The sequence below is a fragment of the Excalfactoria chinensis genome, chromosome 25, assembly GCF_039878825.1.
Source record: "Excalfactoria chinensis isolate bCotChi1 chromosome 25, bCotChi1.hap2, whole genome shotgun sequence".
Lineage (NCBI taxonomy): Eukaryota > Metazoa > Chordata > Aves > Galliformes > Phasianidae > Excalfactoria > Excalfactoria chinensis.
The window spans coordinates 3032245-3059302 of NC_092849.1; the positions used below are offsets into that span (position 1 = coordinate 3032245).

Sequence of the window (27058 nt, forward strand, 5' to 3'; positions counted from 1 at the left end):
ATGGGGATGAGATGGGATGGGGATGAGATGGGATGGGGATGAGATGGGATGGGGATGAGATGGGATGGGGATGAGATGGGATGGGGATGAGATGGGATGGGGATGAGATGGGATGGGGATGAGATGGGATGGGGATGAGATGGGATGGGGATGAGATGGGATGGGGATGAGATGGGATGGGGATGAGATGGGATGGGGATGAGATGGGATGGGGATGAGATGGGATGGGGATGAGATGGGATGGGGATGAGATGGGATGGGGATGAGATGGGATGGGGATGAGATGGGATGGGGATGAGATGGGATGGGGATGAGATGGGATGGGGATGAGATGGGATGGGGATGAGATGGGATGGGGATGAGATGGGATGGGGATGAGATGGGATGGGGATGAGATGGGATGGGGATGAGATGGGATGGGGATGAGATGGGATGGGGATGAGATGGGATGGGGATGGGATGGGGATGGGATGGGGATGGGATGGGGATGAGATGGGGATGAGATGGGATGGGGATGAGATGGGGATGGGATGGGGATGGGATGGGGATGGGATGGGGATGGGATGGGGATGGGATGGGGATGAGATGGGATGGGATGGGATGGGATGGGATGGGATAGGATGAGGGGGGGGTCCCAATGATGCTCCGCTGTCCGGAACGAACCGACCCCACGCTTCTATTGGGGCGGGCAGAGCGAGGAGCGGCACCGAGCGGCTCTTTTTGTTGGGGTCTTTTTGTTTTGAGGGTGGGGGGGTGGGAAATGAAGGGGGGGTGTCGGGGTGATGTCAGGCGTTTGGAGCGCGGTTGGGATGACTTCACGCCTTACTCAGCGCGGGGCTGGCAGCTCTCCCGTGCTATTCCCGGCCGTGACGCGCAGCGCTGCGCTGTACCGGGATGCGGCCGGTTGGGAATCGGGGCATTTCAGGGCTGAGATGCGGTTGTTTCGCTCCTACCCTCAATGACGGGACTTTATCCGGCCCCACGCAGCCCCTTCGCTGCCCGTTTCATCGCCCCGTTGTTTTCTCGCAACCAAATCGAGCTTTTTTTGCCCCAAAAAAGCCCCGAACCGCGGGTTGGTTTCCTGCTTATTTCGTAGAATGGGAGGAAATCGCGTCAACTCCGCACGTTGCGGTGCCGGGAACTGAGTGTGAACCGGGGAATCACAGCGGGCTGCACGCACGGCCCACCGACACGCTTGCACACGCGTGTGCAACACGGAACCCCGCACGCGGCTCAACCCACGCGCGACGCAGCTGGACACGCAAACAAACAGGCGTACATAGGGATCGTTGCCATACACGCACGGGGTGCCCACGTGCCCCAAACACCCCCACGCACGCCTTGCACACGCGTGGATTCACGCACTGATGGCACTACAGCATCCAGCACGCCTTTCACCGAGGGGGCGGGGCGAGCGCGGAGTTGCCCAATAGGAGAAAGGGGCGTGGCTGTGCCGGCCAATAGGCGGAGGGGGGCGGGGCGGCGGGTGCAGACGGACAGTCACATGGCGCGGCGGCGGGTGAGCGGCACCGGGCAGGGAATGGGGGGATTAAAGGGGGGGGGGATAGGAAAGGAAAAGGGAGCCGGGACCCCCCCGTGTTGCCCCCCCCTCTGCCTCAGCTTCCCGGGAAGGGCCGGTACTCCTCTTTTTAGTATTATACTTTTTAAAAGCCTTTTTGAGCGGCTTTTCCCCCCAAAGTTGGACTGGGCAGGGAGGGGGAAGGGGGGGGGGGGGGTCCTAAAATGCGTTATTTGAATGGGGGGCTGCGATGCTTTGAGGGTGGGCTCTCACAATAGGTGACAGCGGGGCTCGAGCGATGGCCATTTCTCCTTATTTGGAAGGGGAGAGACGATTTGGGGGCGATCTGACCCTTATTTTCCCCCCCCCCCCCGCAGGGTCCGTCCTAAAGGCGTGGAGCGGTGGGGGGGGGGGGGGGACGCGCATGGAGGACAGCCAGGAGCAGCACGGGGGGGGCGAGGAGCCCCCCGCCAGCACCGAACCCACCGTGAGTGCTTGGGGGGGGGGTGACCCCATTTTGGGCTGCCATCCCCATAACTAAAGGGGGGGGGGGTGATGGTTGGCACAAGGTTCCCACCCTATCAATAAGGGGAGGGTGTGAGGGTGAGGGGGGGGGGGGGGAGGAAGGAGGACTTCCCATCTTTGGGGCAAAAAAAGCCCATTTTGGGTGCCCACGTGGCTGCCAAGAGCATTTTTGGGTTTCTCACGCTGCTCCCCCCCCCGCCTTAACGGGGTTTATTTAAGAGCCTGGAAACAGACGAGCCGTGAAAGGCCCCGTCAGAAAAACGGTTCAAAAGAATAGAAAAGAAGAAGAAACGTCGGGGAGGGGGGGGGGGGGGAGCAGCTGCTCTGCCCAAAAATAGCAACAAGTTTTATAACTCCGGAAAATGGAGAACAAACAAACGAGAAACATTTTTAGCTGAGAAAGGAGGCGGAGGGAGGAGGGAGGAGGGAGAAGGGGGGGGGGTTAAGAGCAAGAATTTCTGCCCTTCTGTTTTCCTGGAAGCTGTTCCTCGTGTTCTCAAACAGCTCCGGAGCTTTGACCAACTTGGCCGCCAGCCCGGGCTGCTGAATAATGAAGGTTGAGCTGCACAAATGCCTCCAGGGTGGATGGAAGGGGAAGGGGGGGAGGAAAGGGGGGGAGGGAAGGGGAGGGGGGGAGCTGCTGCTCTGCCTCAGTTTCCCCCCCCCCCATCCCTTTTCTGGGTTCTTTCTGCCCTCCTGATGGCTGCATCCCACCCCCCAGGTGTCACCGAGCCCCGAGCAGGCAAAGCCAGCAGATACCAGTGGTGAGAAAGAGGAAGAGGAGGCTTTTCTTGTCAGCCTCTATAAGTTCATGAAGGAGAGGCACACGCCCATTGAAAGGATCCCACACCTCGGCTTCAAGCAGAGTAAGTACCTGGGAGCTGCTTTAGGGATGCGGGATGCCTTTGGGATGCAGGATGCTTTCAGGATGCAGGATGCCTTTGGGATGCGGGATGCTTTAGGGATGCAGGATGCCTTTGGGATGCAGGATGCCTTTGGGATGCGGGATGCTTTAGGGATGCAGGATGCCTTTGGGATGCAGGATGCCTTTGGGTGCCTTTGGGATGCAGGATGCTTTCAGGATCCAGGATGCCTTTGGGATGCAGTGCTGGTTCGCATCATGTCTGGCTGACTCCCTCCTCTCCCCCTTCTCTCCAGTTAACCTGTGGAAGATTTACAAAGCAGTGGAGAAGCTGGGAGCCTACGAGCTGGTAAGCAGGTAGTAAGCAGGCAGCGTGCCCTGCCTGTCCTGTACAGCTCTGAGCTCCAGATTTGGAGGAGGGTTTACCCATCTTTGCCCCACTACAGGTAACGGGGAGACGGCTGTGGAAGAACGTTTATGATGAACTGGGTGGCAGCCCCGGCAGCACCAGTGCAGCCACGTGCACCCGGCGGCACTATGAGAGGTAGGGGGGGCACCGTGTGCCTCAGTTTCCCCCCCCATCCTCCAAGGGGTTTAATGGGGTTGGGGCTCAGCGCTGTGACTCCCCACCCTGCAGGCTGGTCCTCCCGTATGTGCGGCACCTGAAGGGGGAGGACGACAAGCCGCTGCCTCCCAGCAAACCCCGCAAGCAATATAAGGTCTCCAAGGGCACCGAGATGGGTGAGAAGAGCAGGAGGAGCAAGAAGGAGAAAGGCCGGGAGCAGGTGAGGGGCCACAGGGTGAAGCTCATTGCTCAGCTTTCCTCCATCCATCCCCATCCTCTGGAGTTCTGGGGAGGGGGGAGGCAAGGGGATGGGGTGGGTGCATGGCCCAGCCTGGAACCCACAGACCAATTCTGCTTTTGGTTGCAGGTGGCACCAGAGAAGGCAAAGCCTGAGGTGGCAGCCAACCCTACAGCCAGCAAGGAGGACTCAACAGAGACCCAGGAGCAAGGCCAGCCAGCAGAGGGATGCGCCAGCCCCAAGGCCTCAGCTCCGAGCCCCTCTGCAGGGTGTCCCAGCACCTGCCGAGCCCACACTGAAGCCTACAAACGCCTCTTCTCCAGCTTTTACTCCAAAGGCAACCACCCCATCATGTCTCCGCTGGCCAAGAAGAAGCTGCTGTCCCAGGTGAGCAAGGCAGAGTCCTTGCACTGCCTCAAACGCCATTGCCTGGAGGACAGGGGGGTGGCAAACAGCGCTCAGCCCAACCCAGAGCCCAGCCGGCCAGCAGTCAGCCCCCACCTCAAGGAGCAGAGGAGCCCCGAGACACAAAGGTTGAAGGACACACCGCAGGGAGGCCGGAGTGAGGCAGGACCCATCCCCAGCGCATCCCCTGGGAGGACGGACAGACAGCCTTACCCAAGAGCTGAGGATGGGGGCCCTGCGCCCGCTGTCTTCACCGGCTTCTTTCACGCGTACCGCAACGAGGTGCTGAAACCCATCAGCTGCCCCCCCTTTGGGGGCTACTTCTCCAACCTGAAGGATTTCTTGGAACCACAACCCGAGGACACGGAGGCTGGTCAGGATCAGCCCCAAGACCTGCGGAGCAAAGCATGGAGCAGGGAGAGCCCGCAGCCGGCTGCCTTCGTCAAAGCCTGCTGGGTGCCCCCCGGGGCCGGCTTCACCCCACTGACACAGAGCCCCACTCCACCCACTGCCAAAAGGAGCCGGGATGAGGAGCCTTTGGGTCCCAGCAGGAAGCTGCAGGTTGTTTCCCCCTTTCTCCACGAAACCGAAGGCAGGGACAAGGGCGCTGGTTCGCCCAGGGGCCACCAAGGATTGGCCAAACCCAAAGCCATCATTCCCGGACCTGGCTACGCCGCTCCGCTCCCCGCAGTGCCTCAAGCCCCAGACGTTTACAAGGGAGCAATGCTGCGCTTCCCGGTGAACTTCAGCAACCCTTTGGAGCACCTGAAAAACCAGGCAGCCCCACCAGTGCCGTCTCTCTCCATCAACCCCTTCATCATCCCTGCCTTCCCCAGCCCCGTGATAGCCACCTCTGTGCAGCCCTCTGACCTCAGGCATTACCCGACGTCCTACGAGGGCTCGCTGCAGCACCGGCTCTACCCCACAGCGACATGGCACAGCCAGCACACCTACAGCACCCCACACACCTCCGCTTTCCACCGCAACACCAAGCTGTAGGGTTGCTGTCCTGCTCTGGATCAGCCCCAGCCCCACAGAGAGGGAAGGCGGCACCTGGATGCCATCAGAGCTGCTTTGTCTCGTGGCAAAGATGAGCTGGACCGTGTCATTTTTACTCTTGGTCTTAGAGATGTTTGTATCTGACATCGTACTCCGGTGATTTAACTACCAGTATCACAAGGTTATATATTATATATATAAACAATAATAAGGGAGCAAAATGAGTTGCAGAGGTTTTCTTGCTAGAGATGCCGTGTCCCCATGCAGTTTTGTGCAGCCAACACAGACAGGCAGTGGATGTTCCCACCTCGCCATGCTGTGTTCTGAAGTCTGTTGCCTTATAGCAGGAGCTCCTGAGGTTCTAAGGGGCTCAGCAGGGCAGCAAGCATCCATGGGAAGCACGCTGGCTGCTCCAAAGCGGGTGCTGGAGGGCAGCATCCAAAATAAACCTCACTGGATGGTCCCAGCTGGCGGTGTTTGGGGTGTGCTTGATTGCTGGGATTAGGGCTAGGCTGTAGGGGAAAGCTGGCCTCACCCTAGCAGGTGTTTCCCCGAGTTGGGAGCAAGCTGAGACCTACCTCTGTTTTTCTCTTGCATCGTTTCTGGCACCTTGTTCTCAGCCTTGGGGGGTTCACAGCTGTTTTCTGGAGCATCCACGTGTCCAAATGTGGGTGCCACAGGATGACAGCACAGCAATGGCATGGAGAGGCCTCCTGGCTCTGGAACCCACCACAGATGGACAGCCAGCACCCAGGATGTGATCTGCAGAGAGAAAAGGAGCACTATTAGTGGCAGCCAGATGATCCAGGACAACTGAGGGATCTGCAAACCAGCACAGACCTGCAGAGCACGACTCCAGCTGCTTTTTTGCCTCTGCAAGCTCCCACTGAGCCAGTGCAAATGACCTGAGGTCTTTGCTGCAGCCAGATCCTTCAGTCTGTTATCTGCTCCTCTTTTGAGTCTGAATGTGGCCCAGAGGATGCAGCAATATCAGTCCTGCAGTATAAATTGGCCAGAGGACAGCTGGTCCCAACACCTCAGAGCTGGTTCGGTTCCGCATCCTGGCAAAGGAGCAGAGCCACAGGGGCAGCCATGAGCTGTCCCCTGCCAAAGGGGGCAACCCTGCTGTCCCCTTTGGGTTCTGAAGCTGAAACTGAGTGGCTGGCAAAGTCAAATCTTGCTCACTTTGCCCCAGAACCCCAAGGAAAAAAAGAGAGGCAGGCTCTGGGCTTGGGATATCTTGGGATACTGGTCCAGGAAAAGGGCAGAGCTCAAAAGCATCGCTCAGCATCCTCACCAGGCCATTACTCACCATCAGGATGGTATGAAGCCCAATGGACGAGGCAGTGGTGAGACGGTGAGGTCACAGCGAGTCCCCCAAAAGGTTGGGCAGCATCTGGAGTTGGCACGTGGACAATCCAGGAAGGGTGGGAAGGGATGGATGGCATCTCTCGATGAACAAACAGCCGAAGGGGGAAATGGTTATTCCCTCCTGCTCTGTTTTCCAGGCTCCCCATAACAATCGCGTTTCCTCTGCTGCGGTGGTTGGAAGAGCTGACAATAGGGTCTCCTCAGGAGCCAGCAGGATGAGGAAGTGAGCAGAGATCTCAGAAATATGCCTGCTGTCAGGAGGGGGAGCGCAGGCCTCCCCCAGCACCACAGAGATCCACACTTTGTGAATGAGTCTTGGACAGCAAACACAACTTGATGCCCCTCATCCCCTCCAGGGAAGAGGATGGTGAGGGTTCAGGGTATGGCAGAGCCACAACAACATGCAGGGCATGGAGATTAACCCCAGCAGTAATAGAAACACAAACAGCAAATCACAACTCTCAGCTCCGTCCTGTGAAAGCAACCCCAGGGACAGCCCTGGTCCTGAGCCCTGTAAGATGCAGATCCTAGGAAACCAGCCTTAGTGCTGCCAAAATCAGCTCCATCTCATCACCCTGGGACTCCATTTGGGGGCTGCTTCCCCTGTTTCAGGCTGGTGCTGCCCTGTGCTTGTTGCTGACGCTTCATGCTCTGCGATACACAAAAGTTAAACCCTGCTCTGCACCCTCGGAGCTTTTTCAACAAGTTCAAACCTTCTCGGAAGCAGAAAATCAAAGGGACGTTCCAGTGGAGCAGCTTCCCTCAGTGCCGCTCCCAGGACGCACAGCACTCATTTTTCCCTGCCTGCACAATGCTTCTTTGTCTGTCCCTGCAATCGAGGCGAGAGAAATCAGACCAACAAAGCCGGGCTCATTCAAACACTCAGAGCATCTAAGAAGCCCACAGTGCGGCTGCTGAAAAGAGCAGCTTTTGGGAGAGCCAGGTACAATAAAGCCGGTGAATATATCTATCCTTATACATTTATATATAAAAGATTTATTAAACAGCTCAACAAAACCAGAAAACATCCCCTCAGTTTGCTAGAGCCCAAATCAGCCCCATCAGCAAAGGGCTGCCCTCCCCCCTCCCACCCCACAGCCATGCTGAGGGTCCCCCAGGTCCCTATGGCTTCTGGCCGAGCGCAGGCCCTGCTGTAGTGATGACAGAGGAGCTGCTCAGTGTTAGGAGGGCAGCCCCAGTCCCTCCTGGCAGCAAGTGTCTGTTTGTCAGGGTCTCTCTGGCATGGAGGAGAGTGCTTCCATCATCCATCACAGAGGGGACCCTCCCCAAGGTTTCCATCACCCCCAGAGCGTGGCTGAGGGCTGAGGTGCTCCTGGTCAGACTGACCTTGTCCCCAAGGTGTCCAAAGGACCCGTCGGCTTTCATGGTGGCCAGTGTTGAGGTGAGGATGACTGCTTTGGAAGCAGTCTGCAGGATGGGTCCCACTTTGGAGTGCACCAGGCTGCTGGGAGGACTGGGAGCGACAGCCAGCGGGGAGGAGGCAAAGGTGACGGGACCAGCAGGAGAGCTGGTGGAGGAGGAGGAAGGTTGGAGGCCGGGCAGTTTGAGGGGGACTGAGGTAGCCTCATCCATCACAGACTTGGTCAGCGCAGACAGCTTGGCATCTGACATGACGTACAGGGTCTTCATGGGGCTGGCTGCGGTCACTGCAGAGAAGGGAAGGACATGCTCAGCAATCATGGGGACAGGGTGCCCACCCTGGGCTGCAGCCCCGGCAGCAAAGTGGCAGGGTTTCAAGCTGTACTTTTGGAACCCCCTTTGCCCCATTTTGTCTTCAGAGTGACTACAAAACAAACCCCAGCACCATCACAGCCTGGGCAGAGCACGACAAAGGAACCCCAAACCTGCCAGCTCCCTTTGTAGACCCCTCAGCTCACTCTCCCCAGTACGGTCCCTTCTCACAGGGCCAGCACTCTGGGGCTCCTCCTTGCCAAGTAATCTCCATCCCACTCTCCAGCCTCTCACACAGCTCAGGCACCTCCAGCTCTGTCCCACCAGCAGTGAAGGCTTCTGCAGGTGCTCAGATGCTCGTCACGCTCCACCCCGACAGCAGCAAAAAAGCCATCAGTGAAGCCCTTCGTGCTCTAAGGCAACAGCAGAGTTTGCATGTGGTGGCTCCTTCATCTCAGCCTGCTCCTCAGGAACCACAGCCCAGGGGAAGGCGACTTTACTGAAACCCAATCACCAGGGTTAGATGTGCTCGAGACACTGGGAAAAGCTTGTAGACCTGCTGCTGATTCAAGATCCTAACCTGGAACAGCCCATGGTTCACCCCCAGCTGGTAACAGAGATGTGTAACCATACCCCTTGCGCTCATCAGGGGTGAGAGTGTGCCACAGTCACCACCAGCACAGAGCCGACCTCTCCAAAAGAAAACACCAGGTTCAAACACAGAGAACACAGAGCAAAGGCTGAGGAGCAGCTGCCTAACAGAGCTGGGACACCCCACCATCATGGAGGGGACAGACAGGCCAGAAGAACAGCAGGAACAGGAGACTAAGCACTCCTAAACAGGCCGAGGAAGCAGCACAGTGACGTGGTGATGCTGGCAGGCATCTGAAATACCCATGAAACTGAGAGCTTGGAGAAATCTTCCACATCAGCACCCCAGTTCATGCTGCTGCTCTAGCAGCTTCACTACAAACTGGTCCTCACACTGAACGCAGAGCCAACCTGAACCTCCAGAAGTTCTCTGACTTTATCCACTACTTATCACAACTAGCAAGGACAAAGAAAACAAAACATAGGAGAAGAATTAAGCCCAGCAACTTCTGCAACTCCCTGTTGAGTCCTGGGGGGGGGGGAGGAGGAGGGTCAGCGCTGATTAGAGTTACAGCTGGGTCTGATGCCTGCAAGGAAAGCCAACAGCACAGTGAAGCATCCCACACATCAACACCACCTAGAGCTGTTGTGTTTGCCCCTCTGGGAAGCTGGCACAGCTCCCTCATTCCACCAGATCTGGTCTGTGTCCCACAGACCTGCTCATCTTCCCAACAGAACAGCAAAGCAGCTGGGCAGAGGGAAACGGAAGCACAGGCTTGGCAGGAGGGGGCTTTTTTGTACAGGATTTTACTTCATTTCTAAGTCTGAGGCTGCTGGATAGTGGCTCTGCAATATTTATTTAGGCGTAATCGGATGGTTCTGCTCTCCCTAAGGAAGGGAAATAAGTGTAGGCAGCAGGGAGAGCGCTGTCAGCATGTGGTGGGGGTCCTAAAGACACTAATAATCCCCTTGGGCTGACACTTTACACTCCACTCTTTGGCTGGAGGCAGCAGCTTACAAATCAGAACGCCACGTACTTGTTCACAGAAGCCACGAGGGCCCTCACTTAAAGGAGAAAAATAAAAGGGAAAAAGAATAATAAAAAGTCAACTTGGTTGGGGGAACTCTTCCCCAATGTGACTCCACACTCTGCCCTGCAGGCATGGCTCCCAGCAGGCCCCCAGGCTGGCTGCCCGCGCCCCGCCACGGCCGTGAGCCTCACCTAGGGGTGCTGCTGCAGGGTTGGTGGGAGCCATCTCTGCACCAGCCTGGGCTTTGCTGAGATCCATCTGAGACAGCAGATTGCCAGGAGAGGCGGCGCTGGAAGCTGGGGCGGCCAAGTTCCCAACTGCACCGTCCGGAGCCTGGAAGGGTTAAAGTAACCAAGAGCTACTGCAGAGCCAGGAGCCCGGGGGGGGGAGTGAGGTTACAGCACCTCTAGGGGGCTGCAACCATTCCTTGGGATCCGTGCTGTCCCTCAGCTCAACAGCAGAGCATTCTCTCCCTGCTTCCTGCCTTCACTTTCATGGGTCACTTGGGAACACTCAGCAAAATCCACAGCATCAGTGCTTTAAAGTGTGACGGTGCCACTCACAGCACCAACACTGCTGTCAGAACAAACCAGAGCAGAATGGGATACCTGTCCCCACTGTAGGGAGGTCAGCCCTGCTATATTCTCCTCCTCAGCAATACTGAAGTGACAACCTGGAGCTCAAAACCAGTCCTCACATCACCTGCATGATGCAAGAAGAAAGCGCTGCAACCGCCAGCACTGCTGAAAGCTCAGCAAACAAGGGATGAAAGCATCAGCATCACTACATTTTTACACAGCTGCCATCGGGAAATCACCACGCTGCAGGGAGGAACTCATTCAGAAAAGCAACATTCAAACCACGTTGGAGCAGCTCCTTGAAAAACAACCCCCCCCCCTTTATTGCCCATAGGGGGAGGAAAGGTTTCACCCCCCCACTCTATATCTCAGCAGCCACCAGCACCATCCCAGCCCCCAGAGTTAGAAAGCACAGCACACACAGCAATGCAATGCGTGGGCTTCACGCTTCCTGCGCAGACACACTGAAGTCAGCTGGAATTTCAAAAGAAACCCAACCAACCAACAAAGCTTTTGGCTGCTGCTGCAAACACAAGAGCTGAAGCTCTGCCATAATCCCCCCCCCCCACACCAAAGCCTTTTGTAAACTTGCTCTTTTCCAGGAAGCCCCGCTGGATTACGTAATCCTATGTGCTAAAGGTACACACGAGCTGATGTCAAGGGCTATAATTAGTCACAAAAACACACAGCTCACTCCATTTCCTGTAAGGGCCCGCTTTCAGTTTGCTTTTCAAGCAGCTCTCCCAGCGTTAAGCCACTGCCTTGAACACACAAACCCAGCACTGGAGCTACAGGTCACAGTCTACGATCAAACGCTGAGTTTCAAGTGTGGCTGCCTGAAAACACTGACCTGGATGTGAACCCATTCACCCCAGAGCCCATCTGTGCAAAACCTCACGCTGCTGCCTTGCTGCTTTTCCATCGGCTGCACTGCACCTTTCAGGTAACAGAGCACTGAAAGCGTGCCAGCCTTGATGGTGCCTTCAAACGGCCTCTGAAGAGCATGAAAGCTGCCTGCTACCTGGGTGAAGAGATCTGGAGTGAGCACTGTGATGGTGTGACACCCTGAGCTCAGCTGGGATCTGCACAGTGGATAACTGAGCGTCACTTGCTCTGTGTTGCTGAGCTCTACTACAGCCCAGCTCTGCCTGCACTTGCAGACTCTGCTGTGTTAGAGTGACTGAAAGAAACACAGAAGTCAGAGGAGGAAGGATGTGGGTGCTCAGAAATCTCAGCTTTAACCAGAAGCAAACCAGGACTCTGCATAGAAGATACAGGCAACGGTGGCTGCAGGGCCAGCTCTGAAGCAGCACAGGATAAATGAAAGCCTCACGGCTGCTGCTGTCAGTACTTACCCAGTTTCCATCCAAAGGCTCAACCTGTAGGACAGCAGCTTCCTACACATCCCAGCAACCCCAAACAGCAGCAAGGTGCAGGAGCATGCTCCCTGCCCCCATGATGTTGCCCATAACACAGTTCACCCCAGTACCCTGGAGCAGAACCACGGAGCTTCGTCTGCAAAGCAAAGACTGCTCTGCACCTCCTGCACCAGTTCACCTACCTGTGCTGGTGACAACAGGAGGAGGAAAGTCAGAAGTGAGAGAACAGCCTCTCACCCAACCTGGAGTGATCCTGGCATCTTCTGATGCCCTCAGCCTTCAGTGCAGCTTGCTGGGAACTGCGGTTTGACCCCCACGGGATGCTCCATGCTCATCTGACTGCCCTCACACTTATGGGTCCATCTCAAAACTGCACCGATTTAGGACACAGCACAAAAGCAAATCTGCAGCAAATGCACCCCAGGTATTGGGGTGAAGAGTTCAGTGTCACAATACTCAAGACCTTCACCACAACAAAACAATCCTCTCCAACTTCTCTCAATTCATCAGCTGTACCAAGATGTATCCCGGGAAGCAGCCAGGATCCTTTTGAGTCAGTACCTAGCACACCTTTAGCATGAGAACAGCAAGAGCGCTTCCTTCCGTCAGTGATCCATCCCAGCAAGGAGATCAGCTGGGAGCAGATGAACTTTGGAGCTCACACTCAGTGCTTCATGGATGGGTTTTAACAGTATGGCAGAGAAACAAAGCAGAAGCTGGGGACCTGCAGTTGGAAAAAGCAGGGTATCCCAACACCCAGAGGGCCCAGCACTACATCAGGGCACCTAATAGTCAGAAGAAGCATTTCCAAGAGGGAGACAATGCCAGACAGTGCAGCCAACCCCCTTTCTCCTGCCTGAACAGACAAGGGATAGACAACAGAAGCAGCTTTCCTCCTCCCACCAAATACTGTCACTGCCAAGAAAGCCCGAAGCTTCAGGAAGAGTTTCCTTACTGATTACATTACAAATCCAGACAGAGGTTTCTTTGGTGCAGTACCAGCACGCAATCTCTCTGTAGGAAACAACCCTGCTGCTAAAAGGTGTGAAGTTAACCTGGGTTCTCTAATCACCAGCAACGAGCTCATCACACCCAAGAGAAACGCAGTGAGCAAGAACCCTTTCCTTAGGGCAGCTTCCTCTGCCCTCCCAGCAGCACTGGATGCTTTCTCTACACAGAAGGTGCCAAAGATTACCTGTGGTGCCTGCGTCTGCATAGGCTGCTCCTCCACCTGGGGCTGCACCGTCCCCATTGCAGCCTGGCTAAGCGTTGTCACACGGCTGGGCTGCCCACGCAGCGTCACAGTAATGGTCGTGGGGGCCTTCAGGCCTAAGAAAACATGCAAAAACAACACCCCTGAGACACAGGAACTGTAGAGGCCATGCTCACCAGCTGCGGCTGCAGCATGAGTCTCCTCCAGCTCATAAATTACCACCAAAAGTGCCTTTCCACAGCTGCAGCTCCAAGGTGGTGAAAAAAGCTTTGCTAACAGCAGTTCTGGGGGATGATGGGGTGCTCTGGGCACCTGCATTGCATGCTGGACTCACCTGCTGCCTGGTTGGAGATCTGAGCCAAGCCAGGGAAGCTGCTGGCCAGCTTTGCCAGTCCTCCATTCGTCAGCAGCTGGTGAATGGCCGTGGGCTTCCCACTCGCTGCAGCTCCCACTGACAAAGAGGTGGCAACTGGGATGGTGCGGACTATGGTGCCAGTGCCTGTGGTGATGGCACTCAGGTTCTGGATGGGTGTGGGTGTCTTCACAGCTGAGGTCTGGAAGGTAAAGCAGAAACACTGAGTATCTGGAAGGAAAGAGGCTGCTGGGGTGGCACAGCCTCTCCCTCCCATGGCAGCAAGGGGGGCAGATGGAGAGTTTCTGCACACCATCCTGGTGGCCACAAGCAGGTCTGAAGGTAAGTGAAGCTGTCCCTTCCCACCTGCACACACTCACTGCAACTTAAAGCACGCCAAGGAGAAACTGTGGCTACACCTGTAAGGAGCCTCCTTTTCTGAATGGGGCCTCCTCAAACTGAAAAGTTGGGGAGCATTGTTTAACAGAACCACAGATGTGAATTTTCCCAGAAGAAAAATGATTAGAAAAGATTACTGATCTCCCTCCGAGTCCATTCTGCGAGCTCTTCTCAGTATTTTCTGGTAGCTGCAAAGCCTGGTTTTGAGTAAAATTTCCCATAGCCCCATTTCCTAGAACCCACACCACTTACAGGAACCCTTACCCCCAGCACTCAGCCAAACCTCAGACATTATTTCGCTGCAGTTCACACCCAGCATCGCTCATTTGTTCCTGGGACAAATATGGCTTATTTAGGCTCCCTCCAGCTTCTACCACTTTACCCTCCATACAGCTTCCCTTCAGAGAGTAACATTTGCAGGCTGCATACTTGCACTGGTGTCCCAGCTGCAGCCACGCTGGCAGGAAGGGCAGATGACTTAGTCCCAATGTCTTGCAGGCTGAAGCTCAGCCCTTGCAGCAGGCTGCTGGCAGAAGCTGCTCCTTACAAAGGAAAAAATAAAGAAATCAGGTCTGGAGAATGAAGCACCATCAAATCCCAGGTCATAGTAAAGACATCCCAGGACAGTAAATTGTTCTTTAAAGAGGAGGGTCCCAAGCAGCTGGCCCCAAGGTTGGTGGGGATCATCCTGGCCACACAACACATAGCCCAACCTTGCTGGGAGCTAAACATGCAAAAAACAGGAGGCAAGATACTGCTCCTGTCTGAGAGGAGGGAACTTTGGCTATCTCGAGGCATCGAGGTTTACCTTTTCCAATCACAATAAAGGGATGGAGAGAGGCAGGTACCTTGGAGGGCACTGGCTGGCTGGGCCTGCATGCAGTGGGTGCTGCTGGCCACCAGCCTGCTCTGCAGGGCATGGAAAGCACTGGGCGTCGTGCTGCTGGGGATGGAGGCAGACGGAGCAGGACTCACTGAGCTTTCTGCTGCTGAGCCCAGCCTGCAAAAGAAGCAGAAGAAAAAGATGTTTCTTGGTGATAAACTACACGTGGCAAGGCAAGATTGCTTTGTCAGCACACTGTTAGAACACACAGAGTAGGGAGGTGATGAGATAAAAAAAACCCAAAACATGAGAAGCTCCCCTGTGTCCACCACAGCAGCTAGAGCAGGGAGTGATAAACACTGTATTTCCAAGTCAGAAGTGATCCTGTTATGTGTGTGTGCCTGCCTAGGTGCTGCCACCCTACACAGAAGCCATTTACCTCGAAGTGAAGCCATTTCCCATTTAAAACCTACTTTCTATTTGAGAACAGCTCTTCTTCCTCTCCCCTCCCAGATCAGTCAGGGTCCAGTTCTCCAAAGCACGGTTTGAATTAAAAGGGAAAACAGTGATGTGAGAAACTGTCAACACCAGATTCATTGCCCAAAAGCAATCCCTGTGGTCAGTTACTTTCAAAGCCAATACTGAGAATTCTCAATCTTTGGGGAGAAAAAAAACAACAATGATTTACCATCAGAGAATGAAGGGAAAGAATAAAGACAGCACTATGCTTTTGGCCAAGACAACAACACGGTGATTCAAAAGACAAAGATAAGTAGTTCTAAAGCAAGCTTGAGTTTGGAAAACTATACAGAAATAGGGCCCAGCAGGCGAAATACCTTCTGCCCATTTCCATCACTCGTAGATTGGACCACCAGCCCACAGATAGGAGCCTAAGAGTCCCCCGTACATCAGGAAGCAAGATGAGAGGCAGCCCCACAGGCAGAAATCACTGCATTGTGGTGCTCTGCAATAGCAGCCCATAGTGAAAGATGCACTCACTTGGATGTGGCGAGCAGTCCGAAGGGCTCCTTCCCACCCGACACAGACTGGCTGACTGCCATAGGGAATGGCTTTCCTGAGACAACTGCAAAAGAAAAAGAAGACACCTAAACTCTCTGTCCTCTACAAGCCTTGAGGGATTCCTCTGCTCCCACAGAGACAGCCCAGCGCTGCATGGGTTCGTCCTGCTCACAAAGCTTCTTCTCAAAGAAACCTGCAGCCATCAACACCCTCTGGAGCCACCACACAACAACATCAGGAGCATCAAAGAGAGCAGAGTTGCAAATTAAAACAAGAATGCTGTCATTGTTCAAGTGTTACAGCAGACAGGACCAAAGGAATCGGCTTCAAAGCCCTCACCAACAACTGCAAACCTGTCTCCTAAGTGCCATCACCACTCATCCCCTCCTTCCAGGCCTCACAGCACAGCTCTGCCACCTGGATTGCTGAGCTAAGGTCTGCCTGCTCCATTCTGTAAGCATTCTTTACAGACACAAAATACACAGGGATGCCAGGAGTCACGGTATTTGTTTATTGTGTCACAAGGTCGGTTTATCGCAGCCTTTGGGATACAAGTGAGTGTGTCTGGTGCTTCCTTCCTGCTCACACACGGTAAGAGGGAAATCTTGTTTGGTTCATGTTTACTTCTGCAATTCATTTCCTTTCTGTGAAAAGAAGGTGGGAAAAATTAAAAATAAAAATAATAAATTAAAAGAAAATGCCAGAAACCAGAGATCTTCAAAGCTGCCAGAAGAGGAGCTGCAACCCTGAGAAAGGATGCGTATTTATTAGTTAATTCTCGCAGTTTAAAACAACCATTACCCAAGAAAGGCTTCTGAAGGAGTAAGGTTTGCTTCTCTGCTTTTAAAACTTGACTGCCTACTATTTGGAATGGAGATGCTGACCCCTCTGCCCTGCACCAACCTAATGCTAATAATGAGCAACTGCCTCATGCATCTGGGGCTCTGAGGTGAGGCAGCAGCAAGATAATGTCCTTCAAGTACAGCAGGGATTGCAGCTGAAGCTTCTGGCCTCCTTCACAAAGGTTTGAGGGGAAGCACACCAAGCACATCTTCTTGGACAGAAAGGACCTCTGCAATGCTTGTCACGGTGGGCTTTTCCCAAGAGAAGAGCTGGGATTTGCTAACATATGTACTAAGGGTTTGTTGCACTGGATCTCAGAATGCAGCACAACCTGAGCAGGGTCAGCAGAGCTCGGCTGAATTGTGGAACCTGAATAAAGGTTTTCCAGAGGGAGGAACGTCACCATTCTCCACAAATTGAGAGCACATTCCAGGAGAGAGCTTGGCTCAGGGGCTACAAGCAGGCAGCAGAACCAGAGACCCACACGACCCACTTGGAGCACACACTTGCCACGACCAGCATCCTGCCTCCAGCAGCAGCCTGGTGCTTCAGAGAAGGTACGAAATCCTCCTCGCAGCTCACAAGCACATCACGGACGCACCTGCCAAGTCCAGGCTACACAAAGCCAGCCCCCCCACGTGCCCCCAGCTACCCCCAACAGCACCGCGCCACTCGTGCCTTTCAGCCTCTGTTTTCTGCAGCTACCTCCTCAAGAAGTAAAAAGCAAAAGCACAGCTCCCCTCCCTCCCTGTGCCCCAGAGGAGTCGGTGTGGGCGCAGCCCCAGCAGCACTCTGGTTTACAAGCAGCTATGCCACGGCAACTCACTTTCTGCCTGGGTGCTGAGGGGTGCTCCGTTCCCCACGCCAGCAGCATCTCCGTGAGAGACAATGGTCACCTTGATTTTGGCTCGTTTGGAAGTTTTGCTGCACTGGGTCGGGCTGGGGGTCTGATGCCTCTTCAGCTGCACGCGCACATCATCTTTCTCAGCCCCTTCCGAGTGCTCTGAGGAGACTGGAACTGGGGGACACAGAAGGAGCTTTTTGAAACGGCCGATTCCTTGAGGTTGGTGCAGCTCAGCTGTGCGCACCAAGGTGTGGAGAAGGGTCACATGCCCATGCATACTTCTGCAGCTCCTTTCATGCCAGCCTTGCCCATCTCCCATGCACCAGGAGCTTCTCCTTTTCACCACCTACACCGACTTCTGCGTGCCCTGAGCTGCAGTCTCGGGGCCAGTACTTAGCTTAAGCCACTCCAAGGCTAAAGGCAAGACAGCATAGGAAGTCTGTCCTGCCATCTGCAGAAGAGAAAAAAAAAGGATGCCTACAGCAATAACATCTTTGCAGAAACCCTTTTCATTTCCAAGTAGGGTAGACCCAATCCTGGCATCATCCCTGATTTCCTGCTGAGGAAAACGCAGGTGCAGGCGTGCTGGGATCAGAACTCAAGACTCTCTGCTCCTCCAACACACCTGCCAAGCTGTCTGTGTGCCTGTCACTCAGCACATCCCTTCCAGCCCTCTGAGAGATGGACAGAAGCACAGAGGTGGCCACGAAGCAGGCAGGAGCACAGGAGGTGCTGCAGCAAAGCCAAGCCCTGCACTGCTTGGTACTGGGGAGAAAAGCAGCAAGCTGAGATTTCTCTTCCACACCAACTGTTTGTTTTGCTGTTATATCCTTGATCCATCACATCCACTTCATTCTGCCTACAGCATAAGCTTGCTGGGGAAAGGATCAACCAGAAAGTGCATGACAAGCACCGCAGGGCAGCACAGGGCCAAGATGCAGTCACAAAATGCCACGTCCCACCACTGACGGACAGCAGTTCTGCCTCCTGCCGTGGTGCTGGCAGCAATTTGCAGCAGCAGGGGGAAAACTCCATAGAGCACTCTCCATCCAGATAGATGCAAGCCAGCGAACTCCCTGTTTGCAAGTCCCTGCGACTAAGTCAAAAGCCTGGACACCAAAAGACATGTCGTCTCTCACTCAACTATAAACATACTTGGTTCAAATCACCCTTTGGAGACCTCACCAGGTGTGCACCAAAGCCCACGGTGCCACCAGCCAAGCAGGACAGTGAAAAAGCACACGCATACACACCATCAGTTTCCATTCCCATCTGATGCTGGGTAAGCACACAGTTTGAAGTGACCACAGTGTTGCTTTCAAACAAAGCTCAAGAGAGAAAGTAACCTGTAAGATAACCGGCTTAGTCCAATACTGGGCCTCAGTATTGCCTCTGGGGTTGTATGTGCAGTTTGGACCATATCCTGTGTGTGCTCAGCACATCGAAAATACCACAGATTATGCTGCATCCAGGGTTTGCCCTGGATAGTTAAAAGCATTCATGTTTGGAGCACTGCAGCTCAGTAGCTGTCATCTATGTCAATGCTCTCATCTTCCTGGGGTCACCTGAGCTGAGAGCTGACACCTCTCCTGACAGTGCAGCCTCCCAAACCTCTGGATTAAACACAGCTCCCCTCTGCATGTCCCCAGGTCAGGACAACCCCATTGAGCCAGCTCCCACCAATCACCCCAAGGCTTTCCCTTTGGAGAGCTAAGGCTCTCACCCCTCTCTTTGCCTTCTTTGCTCTTCAATGATTTTCTGGCCAAGAAATTCTGTTCTGAGTCCACAGTTGCCCCTCCTGAGCCACCTGGCAGCTCTTCACTTCCATGTTCACCAGCAGCCACTTTGCTGCACTACGCAGTAAGGACACTCCACCAACATGCAGCCTGACCTCAGTACAAGGAAGGAGTTAAACTCATGATACAAATCACCCACTGTCCAGCAGAGCAGGACTGCTGCCAGTTTACACCAGTGTTTATCTGTGCAGCAGGAACAGGGAAGAGCTCAAGAGGTGTTAGTGCTCTCAGTTGGCACACAAGCCATTTGCTTAAGCTTCAAACGCAGCAACAAGAAAGCAAAAAGCAGGGGGACAAAGGGAAACGTTGGGTTGTGACCCAAACCAGTGCAAGGGAAGAGGAAGATGTCAAAAGGAGATAGCAGAAAGAGAGAGAGAGGGAGGCGGAGAGAGACAGTGGAAAGTGAGGAGATACTCACCAAAGAGACATGAAGAGGTGCCAGGAGGAAGAGCTTTCCTCACCAGCATGTTTTGTTTCAGAAAAGCAGCAAACTGAGCTGAAATGAATCAGAGAGAATTACAGTATCACAGCCCGGCTCTGGAGGGGATGCAAGCTGCAAGGACACCACTGTGACCCACAGACACCTGGGAGCAGGCAGGCAAACAGCTCTGGGCATGGCCACCACCTCATCCCTCATCACCTACTGCCATGGAACACGCGCTAGAAGCCACACAGCAGCAGCTCCACAAACCCTCCTCCTGCCTTCCATGTGCTACCTAGAAACTTCCACAACTACAACAACAACGAAGCAGATTGCTTTAGCTCATCCCCTGAGGAACTAGAGAGATGCAAGCCTATCTTTCCCTCTGGAGCCTATCCTGACTTGCAGGGTCACACAGCAGCAGACAACAAGCAGCCTTTTTAGAGCCATCTCAAGCAAACAAACAAGCACAGAAGGGAAGATGAAGAACTATTTTCCACCTACTGCTGATTTTTGCCACAAGTAAATCACACCGCCAACAAAACCATTACCTACATTCACAGCTTTTACAGTCAGACTGAAGCTGGTCAATAAAGGTTTTAATCAGCATCCAACAGGACAAAAAACCCCACAGCTCGGAGCAGCTTTTCCTCTGTGTTTGATACAAGATGATTCCAGTTACCAAAGCCCCACTGTTTTCAGTCAGAATTCAACATCCTTAGTCATCACCTGAGTACCTTTAATCCCCCTCCCAAGCAGCCTTGGGGATATAAGACATCAGTTAAGGGGCTCACAGACAAAAGAGGATGAGAGCACGGCTATGCGGAGGTTTGGTCAGCTATAACAAGTGAAAATCCTTCCCACTTGGAACAGCAACAAGGCTCTGCAAGCTGCACAAGCACCGCTTCCAACCTAATTTCACCTCCCCACAAGCTGCTGCATTCCAAATGGCAATAACAGGGAACTAAGCTGCAGAGCAAGTTGCCACAGGAAGGATTCAGGACAGCAATCAGAAGATAAAACCTAAAGAAGTCAGGGAGAAGAGCAAAAATCCGGATGGGAAGAAGGTAAGAAAGCCACCAGCTGTTACCTTGGGCCTGCTTGTGTGTCAGGATCGTGTCTGTCCTCTGCACCTGCCTCTTGAGCAGCTGAGCGGTACTGATCGGGGTGGGCTTCTGGATGGAAGACACAGCAGCCATTTTAGTCTTGGGACTTGAAGTGGGGCTGCTGGAGACACTGGATAGGTCCTGGATAAGACAAGGAACACCTCTTATCCCATGTTTCCCTGAGCAGAGGCAGTCCTAAGCTTAAGCATGCACAGAACGCGTGTCCCTCTGCTGAAAAGGACAGAACTCTCAAGGTTTGTTCGCCCAATAGTCAGCCATTCATCCTCTCACATCCTCTTCCCTTTCTCCAAATGCTTAGCACCTCTCACTGCACGTTCCAGCTGCACAAAACCATCTCCTCACACAACCTCAGCCCTCCTCAGCTCCCCATGCCCTGAAGGACACCTCACCTCAGAGCCTGAGGGCGATGCAGGCACTCTGGATGCTGGCGAGGCAGGCCGGCTGGTTCTTTCTGGCAGGTCAAATGACAGATCCCTCCTGGTTGAGTCCCGTGGCTTCTTCTTCTTCTCAGCATCCAGATCACGGGGATCAGAGCCTGAATGGCTCTCTGCTCGAGTGAGGATGCCAGTCAGGAAGTCAGCGATCTCATCCTAAGCAAGACAAAACAATTAGGCTATATGGTGCAAAGCTCTCTAAAAATAAGTCATCTTCACAGCTTAAAGAAAAAAAGAACTCGGGATTCCCAAAGAAGCAAACTGATAGGGCTCTCTAGATTTAAAACCCCTAAAATCTTGCAGGTGGACCTCAGCCTCCCCATCAAAGCTCATATTCCATTGAATTCTGGCGAATGGAAGGGAAATGCGATGGTTTCTCCCTAAGAGCTGTTTGCTTCCCCAAGCAGAAAACTGAGCTTTGTTTAAAGCAGCCACGCAGGAAGCTTACTGCCCTCCTCCTGCACGGACACAACCACTTCAAAGCATCTCTTGAGAGAGAGATGACTTTGTTCAACTTGTTCAGTCAGGTTATCACCTGTGGTCACTGAACCGTTTCAGCATGTTCTTTCAACAGGTACAAAGTACAAAAGGAAGAAACCTCTGCCTTTACCTGGATGCACCTGTCCACCATGCTCTGGGTCAGGCCTTCTGATTTCTTTTTGGCTTTACTTATCCTGTGGAATAAAATAGACAAAACCAGATGGAAGTCAGCAAACATTTGTTTCTCCCCTTTCGTGCTCGCTACGCCATCCTTCACTCGATAGTACAATTCACATGGCAGCATGTTTCCTACTCCCCTGCACAGATCCTACCAAGTAAGGTCTGAGTTGGTTCCACCAGCGCTCAACTCAAGAGCACCGCCTGCTGGAAAGACGAGGTCTGTCCCTCAAAAACTCTGAGCAGCTTTACTAACAAGAGCCCAGCGCGGCTGAGCTTGCAACCAAAGCTTTTGGCCAAGTAAATATGGTATTTCCTTTCCTTCAGAGCTTCAACTTTGTCACGGTTTGACACTTCTTTTTGACTTACACAATGCTCTAGAATCTTGTCCGCACAGGTTAACACCAGGCTACCCCCATTCACATACACATAGCCTGTATGATATGTGTTATCATACAATGCTGTACCCTGGATCTCCTACTTACCAAGGCAAATTTATCACAGAAAAACAAACCAAACGAGCCACTACCCAACACATCAGCCTTTGAACAAGACTGAGAGTGCATTAGGACCAGATTTTTTGATATGCATTTCAGATCCTGCCCAGCAGCCCTTGTGGGAAAGAAGGATCCATCCGTGAGCACAGCACACCTGAGATTGTCATCTGCTCCTCCCACCACCACCATGCTGTTATCAGCTCGGATCTTCTCCCGGAAATCTTCCATTGCTTCGATGTTGCATTGCAGGGAGTTCTGACCAATGACAAAGAGGACGGGGGTCTTCATCTCCAGGAGGGGGTCATCAACATCCTGCAAGAGAATGGGAAACTGTGGTTCAGATGAGCTGTGCTGGGATATTCTCTGGACACATGAGCACAAGCAACACACGTAAGACCCCCAGGAGCAGCAGCAAAATCACATCATGTGAGGAATCCCACAACAGATGTGACACCTCCTCCAAACAAAAACCTCCCAGTTGTTTCTAGACTGCGAAGCCAGACTCTATGAAACAGCTGAAAGCTGAAGAATATAATACAGTTAATTAAATGTCCCCCTGCCCCATTGGTCCTTACCCCTCTGGGGCCATCAACTGTTAGAAGAGGGAATCCAAGGCACACAACTGCAGTGACGTATTCCATCACTGAAACCTGGGTAGAAAAAAGCAAGAGTCAGCAACCCAACAGTCCAACACACCAGTGCCGTGAAGGATGCTTCGCTGGGTTCAGAAGCACCATGTCTATTTAGACCTTCATTTGTTTAACAAATGGGTTTGGGGAAAAAACACAGGGGAAATCAAACCCTGTATGCCCTCAGGATTAAAAGGGATGAGCCTCAACAAGGGAAAAGGGAAGAGAATCATCCAGCAGAGCCTTAAACACTATAGTCATTTTTAATCTAATTCCGAAGAAAAGCTGTCAAAGGGCCTCCCTGTAACACGTACTTACATGACAGGCCACCAAGGCACCCGTGTTCCACCCGATGAGGATGATGGGCTTGTGAGAGAAGTGGTTGTGAATCTACAGGAGGAAAAAGGCCATCAGTGGAGAGGGACAGGCAATGAGGCGATGCCTTTGGGCAGCACAGCAGAGCGCAGCAGATCTCACCTCCGCCACTTTGCTTCTCACTGCCCCAATCATGTGTTCCAGGCACTGCAACACTCCCACCCCGCTGCCGTTGTTCAGCAGGTGGGTGGCGATGGGGATCACCTGTAGGGTGAAATTAAAGAGGAATAAACGAGGAAGGCACCACAGCAGAAACAGGCTGGAACTCCATGTGAATTTGAGCTTCCTGTCTCCCTCCCACAACAGAGAATTCCCACAGAGAATCTCTGCTGCTCACTTTGCCCCCATACACCCATTACAGCTAACGCACATAGAGGGCTGTGAGCAGCTCTGTACCTGAGGTGATCCATACCCTCACTCCTCCATCCAGTCTCTTTCTACTGGAGGACTCCAGCCCTCCATCAGCTTTGAGCAACTCCACCCCACTGTGTGACCCAGCTGCCAAATGCAGCAGGCAGCAGATGTCAGCCTATTCTCAGCACAATCAAATACTCTGGGGCACCAAAGGATTATAAAAACATGCTCAACAGCTGCACTCTGCCACAGCTGTTAATGGGAACCTTCCACCCCCACCCCACCCCTTCCAAACCATCCATACCAACCTTTCCCAAGCAGGAAAGCTGTGACTGCCAGAATCGGTGCCGTCGAGAAGTGGGGAACATGGAGTTGGAGGGTCCAGAGGAAGCAATCAGGATGAGGGGGGAACCAGGTAATTTGCTCTGCAAAATTCCACAAGTGACGCATAAGCAAAAGTGACTTCCCAACCCAAATCTCCACCACTTGTTGTTTTGGGAATGAGAATGACTTCTCAGTCCCTGTGAGGCACTCACTGGTTTATTATGGGACAAGACCCCCACTGCAGGGTCCCAAGGTCTCTTCAGCAGCAGAGACAGAGCCTCAGCACCTGCTGCCCCCGTCTTGGTGGTGGAAGAGAGCAGCATCCTGTCGATCAGAGTGGGGATCTGGAACCAGAGAAGAAAAGGACTGAGAAAATGCACATAGGCTTCCCAAAGGCCTTTTAAACATCATCAGAGCTTCAAAGAAAAAGGATAAAGCTTCCGCCGGTTTCCTTTTAATGAGCTTTAATAAAGGGAGAACGTCGTAAGAAGCAGTAAGATCTCTTTCACTGCTCTCATCACCTTTCCTTTAAGTGTTTGCAGAGCATCCAGGTAAGCAGCCAGCACTGGCAAACTGAGGGTTTCCACTAAGGTCGTGTGAAGCCACTGGATCAGTTTGGTGTCCCAGTTCACACTAGCCAGTGCTTGGCGGACTCTCCGAGCACATTTGTCCACTGCTATCCTCCTCAGGACTGGTTCATTGCAAGCCTAGAATCCAGGACATTAAAGAAGAAAAAAAACAATGTTATGGGAAAAGTTAAACATACCCTGTTCACCCCAAACTACAGGAATGAATCAGCTCCAAGCCCTCTGGCAGCAAGCAAGGGCCAGAATCCCCTCAATGAGGACAAAATCACACCTCAAACAAGCCCAGAGTTCCCTGTTTCTTAAGGCCCTACAACCCAAAGGCCAGGACTTTCCTTGCTTTGTTAGGGAGGACTGAATAAAACCACTCACAGAACAGCTCTGCTGGAAGGTAGAAGAGCAGCAGGGAATAAGAGCTCTTACCCCTTCATTAGCCAAGCGAGCCAGCCTGTCAGACTGCAGTGCTTTGTGAATCTTGTTAAATAGTTTGTTCTGGGCCATCGTCCAGCCCGTCCTGGAGAGAAAACCAAAGGGGTAACACTGCTCAGAAACCCATCCCAGTCCTTCCAGCTGCCACACACTCCCAAGGCAGGTAAGCAGCCCAAAGCAGAAACAACAGAACCCATAAATAAGACCAAAACAATCACTCTCTTTAGCACAAGTTACCTCCGTATTCCTCCAGCTTTCCTCAGCCCACCCCATTGCCATGCTTTACCTGTTCACGTGTTCCTCCCAGTCATCTGGGGGCGGAGGAGCATCTGCATCCGTGCGAGCAAACATGACGTGCCGCTCACACTCGTTCATCACACTGCGTGCCTTCTGGTTGTCATAGAGAGGCACCGGCGTAGCTGTCACCGTCTCAACATCGATGGGGACATCTGCTTCACTACAAGGGAAAATCGTGCTTCAGAGAAAGGGGCTAATCTCTCTGCACTCCCACACCTCAGCCCCTCGATCCTGATGCAGCCCCCAGCCCTACCCCACTGTATGGGAAATTGGTAATCACAGCCTGAACCTCTGATTAATCGGCTGAGGTGAGTGTGGGGTCAGCTGTGGGAGCACAGGTGAGAGTGATGGAGCTGTGCTCCTGGAAGGGGTGGAGCTTGACTCCTCTGGACCTCATTTAAGGGCTGACCACCACTGAGGCAGCATCTCTTGGAGACTGCTCCTTGGTGGAGACTGCCTCAGCATTTCCCAGCAAAGGCATCAATATTGGTGAGTCTTTCCTTATAAATAACCTTTTGAATATCTGTTACCATCTTTGTATCATTTTACCTTATGCCCACAGACCCCTCAACCCACTCCTGCGTGTCCCTAGCCCACATCTCTCACACACCATCCTGGCTCTGATTGGGATCCCCCAGATCCTCACTTCTCTCTTAGAATCAACCCCAAGACCCTCTACACAGACCCCTATACACCCTCAGCACCCCAAACCCCTCACTCCCACCTCAAAAACAGCTCCAAAGCCTCCTTACAGATCCCTCCTTTACAGATATCCCCCAACCCCCTCAAAGTGCCACTCATTAACAACACCAGGACTGTCCTCAGAGTCTCTCAGACCCCCCAGCCCCCCCAAGTCCCAAACTTTCACCTCACAAACAACCCCAGGCCTCATCCCACTGACCCCTAACACCCCTCAGCCCCCCCAAAATGACACTTTCCCCTCATGAACCACCCCATTGAGGCCTACAGCCCCATGGCTCACAAACCACCTCAGGCCCCATCCCACTGACCCCTAACAGCCCCCTCAGCCCCCAAACCTTCTTTAGAGGTCCATTCTCGACCCCAACCCGCCACTTTCCCCTCATAAACCGCCCACAGAGGCCTACATCCCCTCATAGACCCCCCCAGACCCCAAACCTTCTCCTCACACCCCCCCATATCCCCTCACAGGGCGGTGCCGGGCTGCCGCCTTGGGGTGAGGAACAGCATTCGTGCAGGTCGGGCGGCGCTGGCGTCGGGATGGGCGCTCCAGGGTTTGGCGTAGCTGTGATCCAGGCACACCAGGTCGAGCTCCCGCTCGTGAGCCGACAGCTGCAGCAGCAGGGAGGTCCCCATCCTCCTCGCCGACCACTGCAATTCCCGCTCTCGTTCCCCGCCGCGCTGCGCCATGACACCCCCAACCCCGGCCGCCCCGCGGCGCGCAACGCGCATGCGCCGCCGGAGTGAAGAGGGGGAGCGGGAGGCGCATGCGCGGAAAGGAGAGTCGGAGGGAAGATGTGGAGAGTGGATTTAAACGGAGCGGAGTGGGAGGAACTAAGAGGTGGAAATGGAGTGAGGAGGGGGGACGTGGGGGGCAGAGTGACATGGGAATCATTGATGTGGGGATACGGGGACGTGGGGGTGTAGTGACATGAGACAGAAGGGTGTGGGATGCGGGGACGTGGGACATGGGGATGTGGAACATGGGGATTTGGGATATGGGGACATGGGGACACACGGAATGGTTTGGATTGAAAACAGACCTTAAAGATGGGCCATAAAGATGCCTATGGGGCCATGGGATGTAAGGACAGGAGGGACAGGGGGACATGAGCACGCAGGCAGGGGTGCAGTGACGAGGGGCATGAGGATATGGGGACACACAGATATAGGGACACAGTGTGGG

General features: G+C 53.6%; 2 protein-coding genes across 9 annotated transcripts; one reads left to right on the plus strand and one right to left on the minus strand.

The window, feature by feature from the left end:
* Positions 1-1494: 1494 nt before the first annotated feature.
* On the plus strand, positions 1495-6070 carry ARID5A (AT-rich interaction domain 5A). The gene is made up of 7 exons (XM_072356984.1): positions 1495-1519; positions 1897-2006; positions 2766-2910; positions 3203-3255; positions 3353-3450; positions 3544-3691; positions 3839-6070. The coding sequence occupies exons 2-7, from the start codon at positions 1944-1946 to the stop codon at positions 5111-5113; spliced, it is 1782 nt and encodes a 593-aa protein (XP_072213085.1). The 5' UTR covers positions 1495-1519; positions 1897-1943; the 3' UTR covers positions 5114-6070.
* A 1378-nt stretch (positions 6071-7448) lies between these two features.
* Positions 7449-26600, minus strand: KANSL3 (KAT8 regulatory NSL complex subunit 3). 8 transcript variants are annotated; one of them, XM_072357154.1, is made up of 22 exons: positions 26342-26595; positions 25163-25333; positions 24871-24961; positions 24385-24570; positions 24076-24207; positions 23848-23964; positions 23288-23389; positions 23129-23200; positions 22757-22831; positions 22336-22493; positions 21638-21701; positions 20983-21183; positions 20557-20713; positions 19464-19541; positions 17232-17423; positions 15542-15626; positions 14568-14719; positions 14149-14255; positions 13303-13522; positions 12951-13084; positions 9990-10131; positions 7460-8151 (listed from the first exon to the last, which is right to left on the minus strand). In XM_072357154.1, the coding sequence occupies exons 1-22, from the start codon at positions 26560-26562 to the stop codon at positions 7607-7609; spliced, it is 3402 nt and encodes a 1133-aa protein (XP_072213255.1). In that variant the 5' UTR covers positions 26563-26595; the 3' UTR covers positions 7460-7606. The 8 variants fall into 8 exon arrangements, with proteins under 8 accessions (XP_072213260.1, XP_072213261.1, XP_072213262.1 ...); XM_072357153.1 differs by having other exon boundaries at positions 14149-14261; XM_072357159.1 differs by lacking the exon at positions 9990-10131 and having other exon boundaries at positions 7449-8151; positions 14149-14261.
* Between the last annotated feature and the right edge of the window lie 458 nt (positions 26601-27058).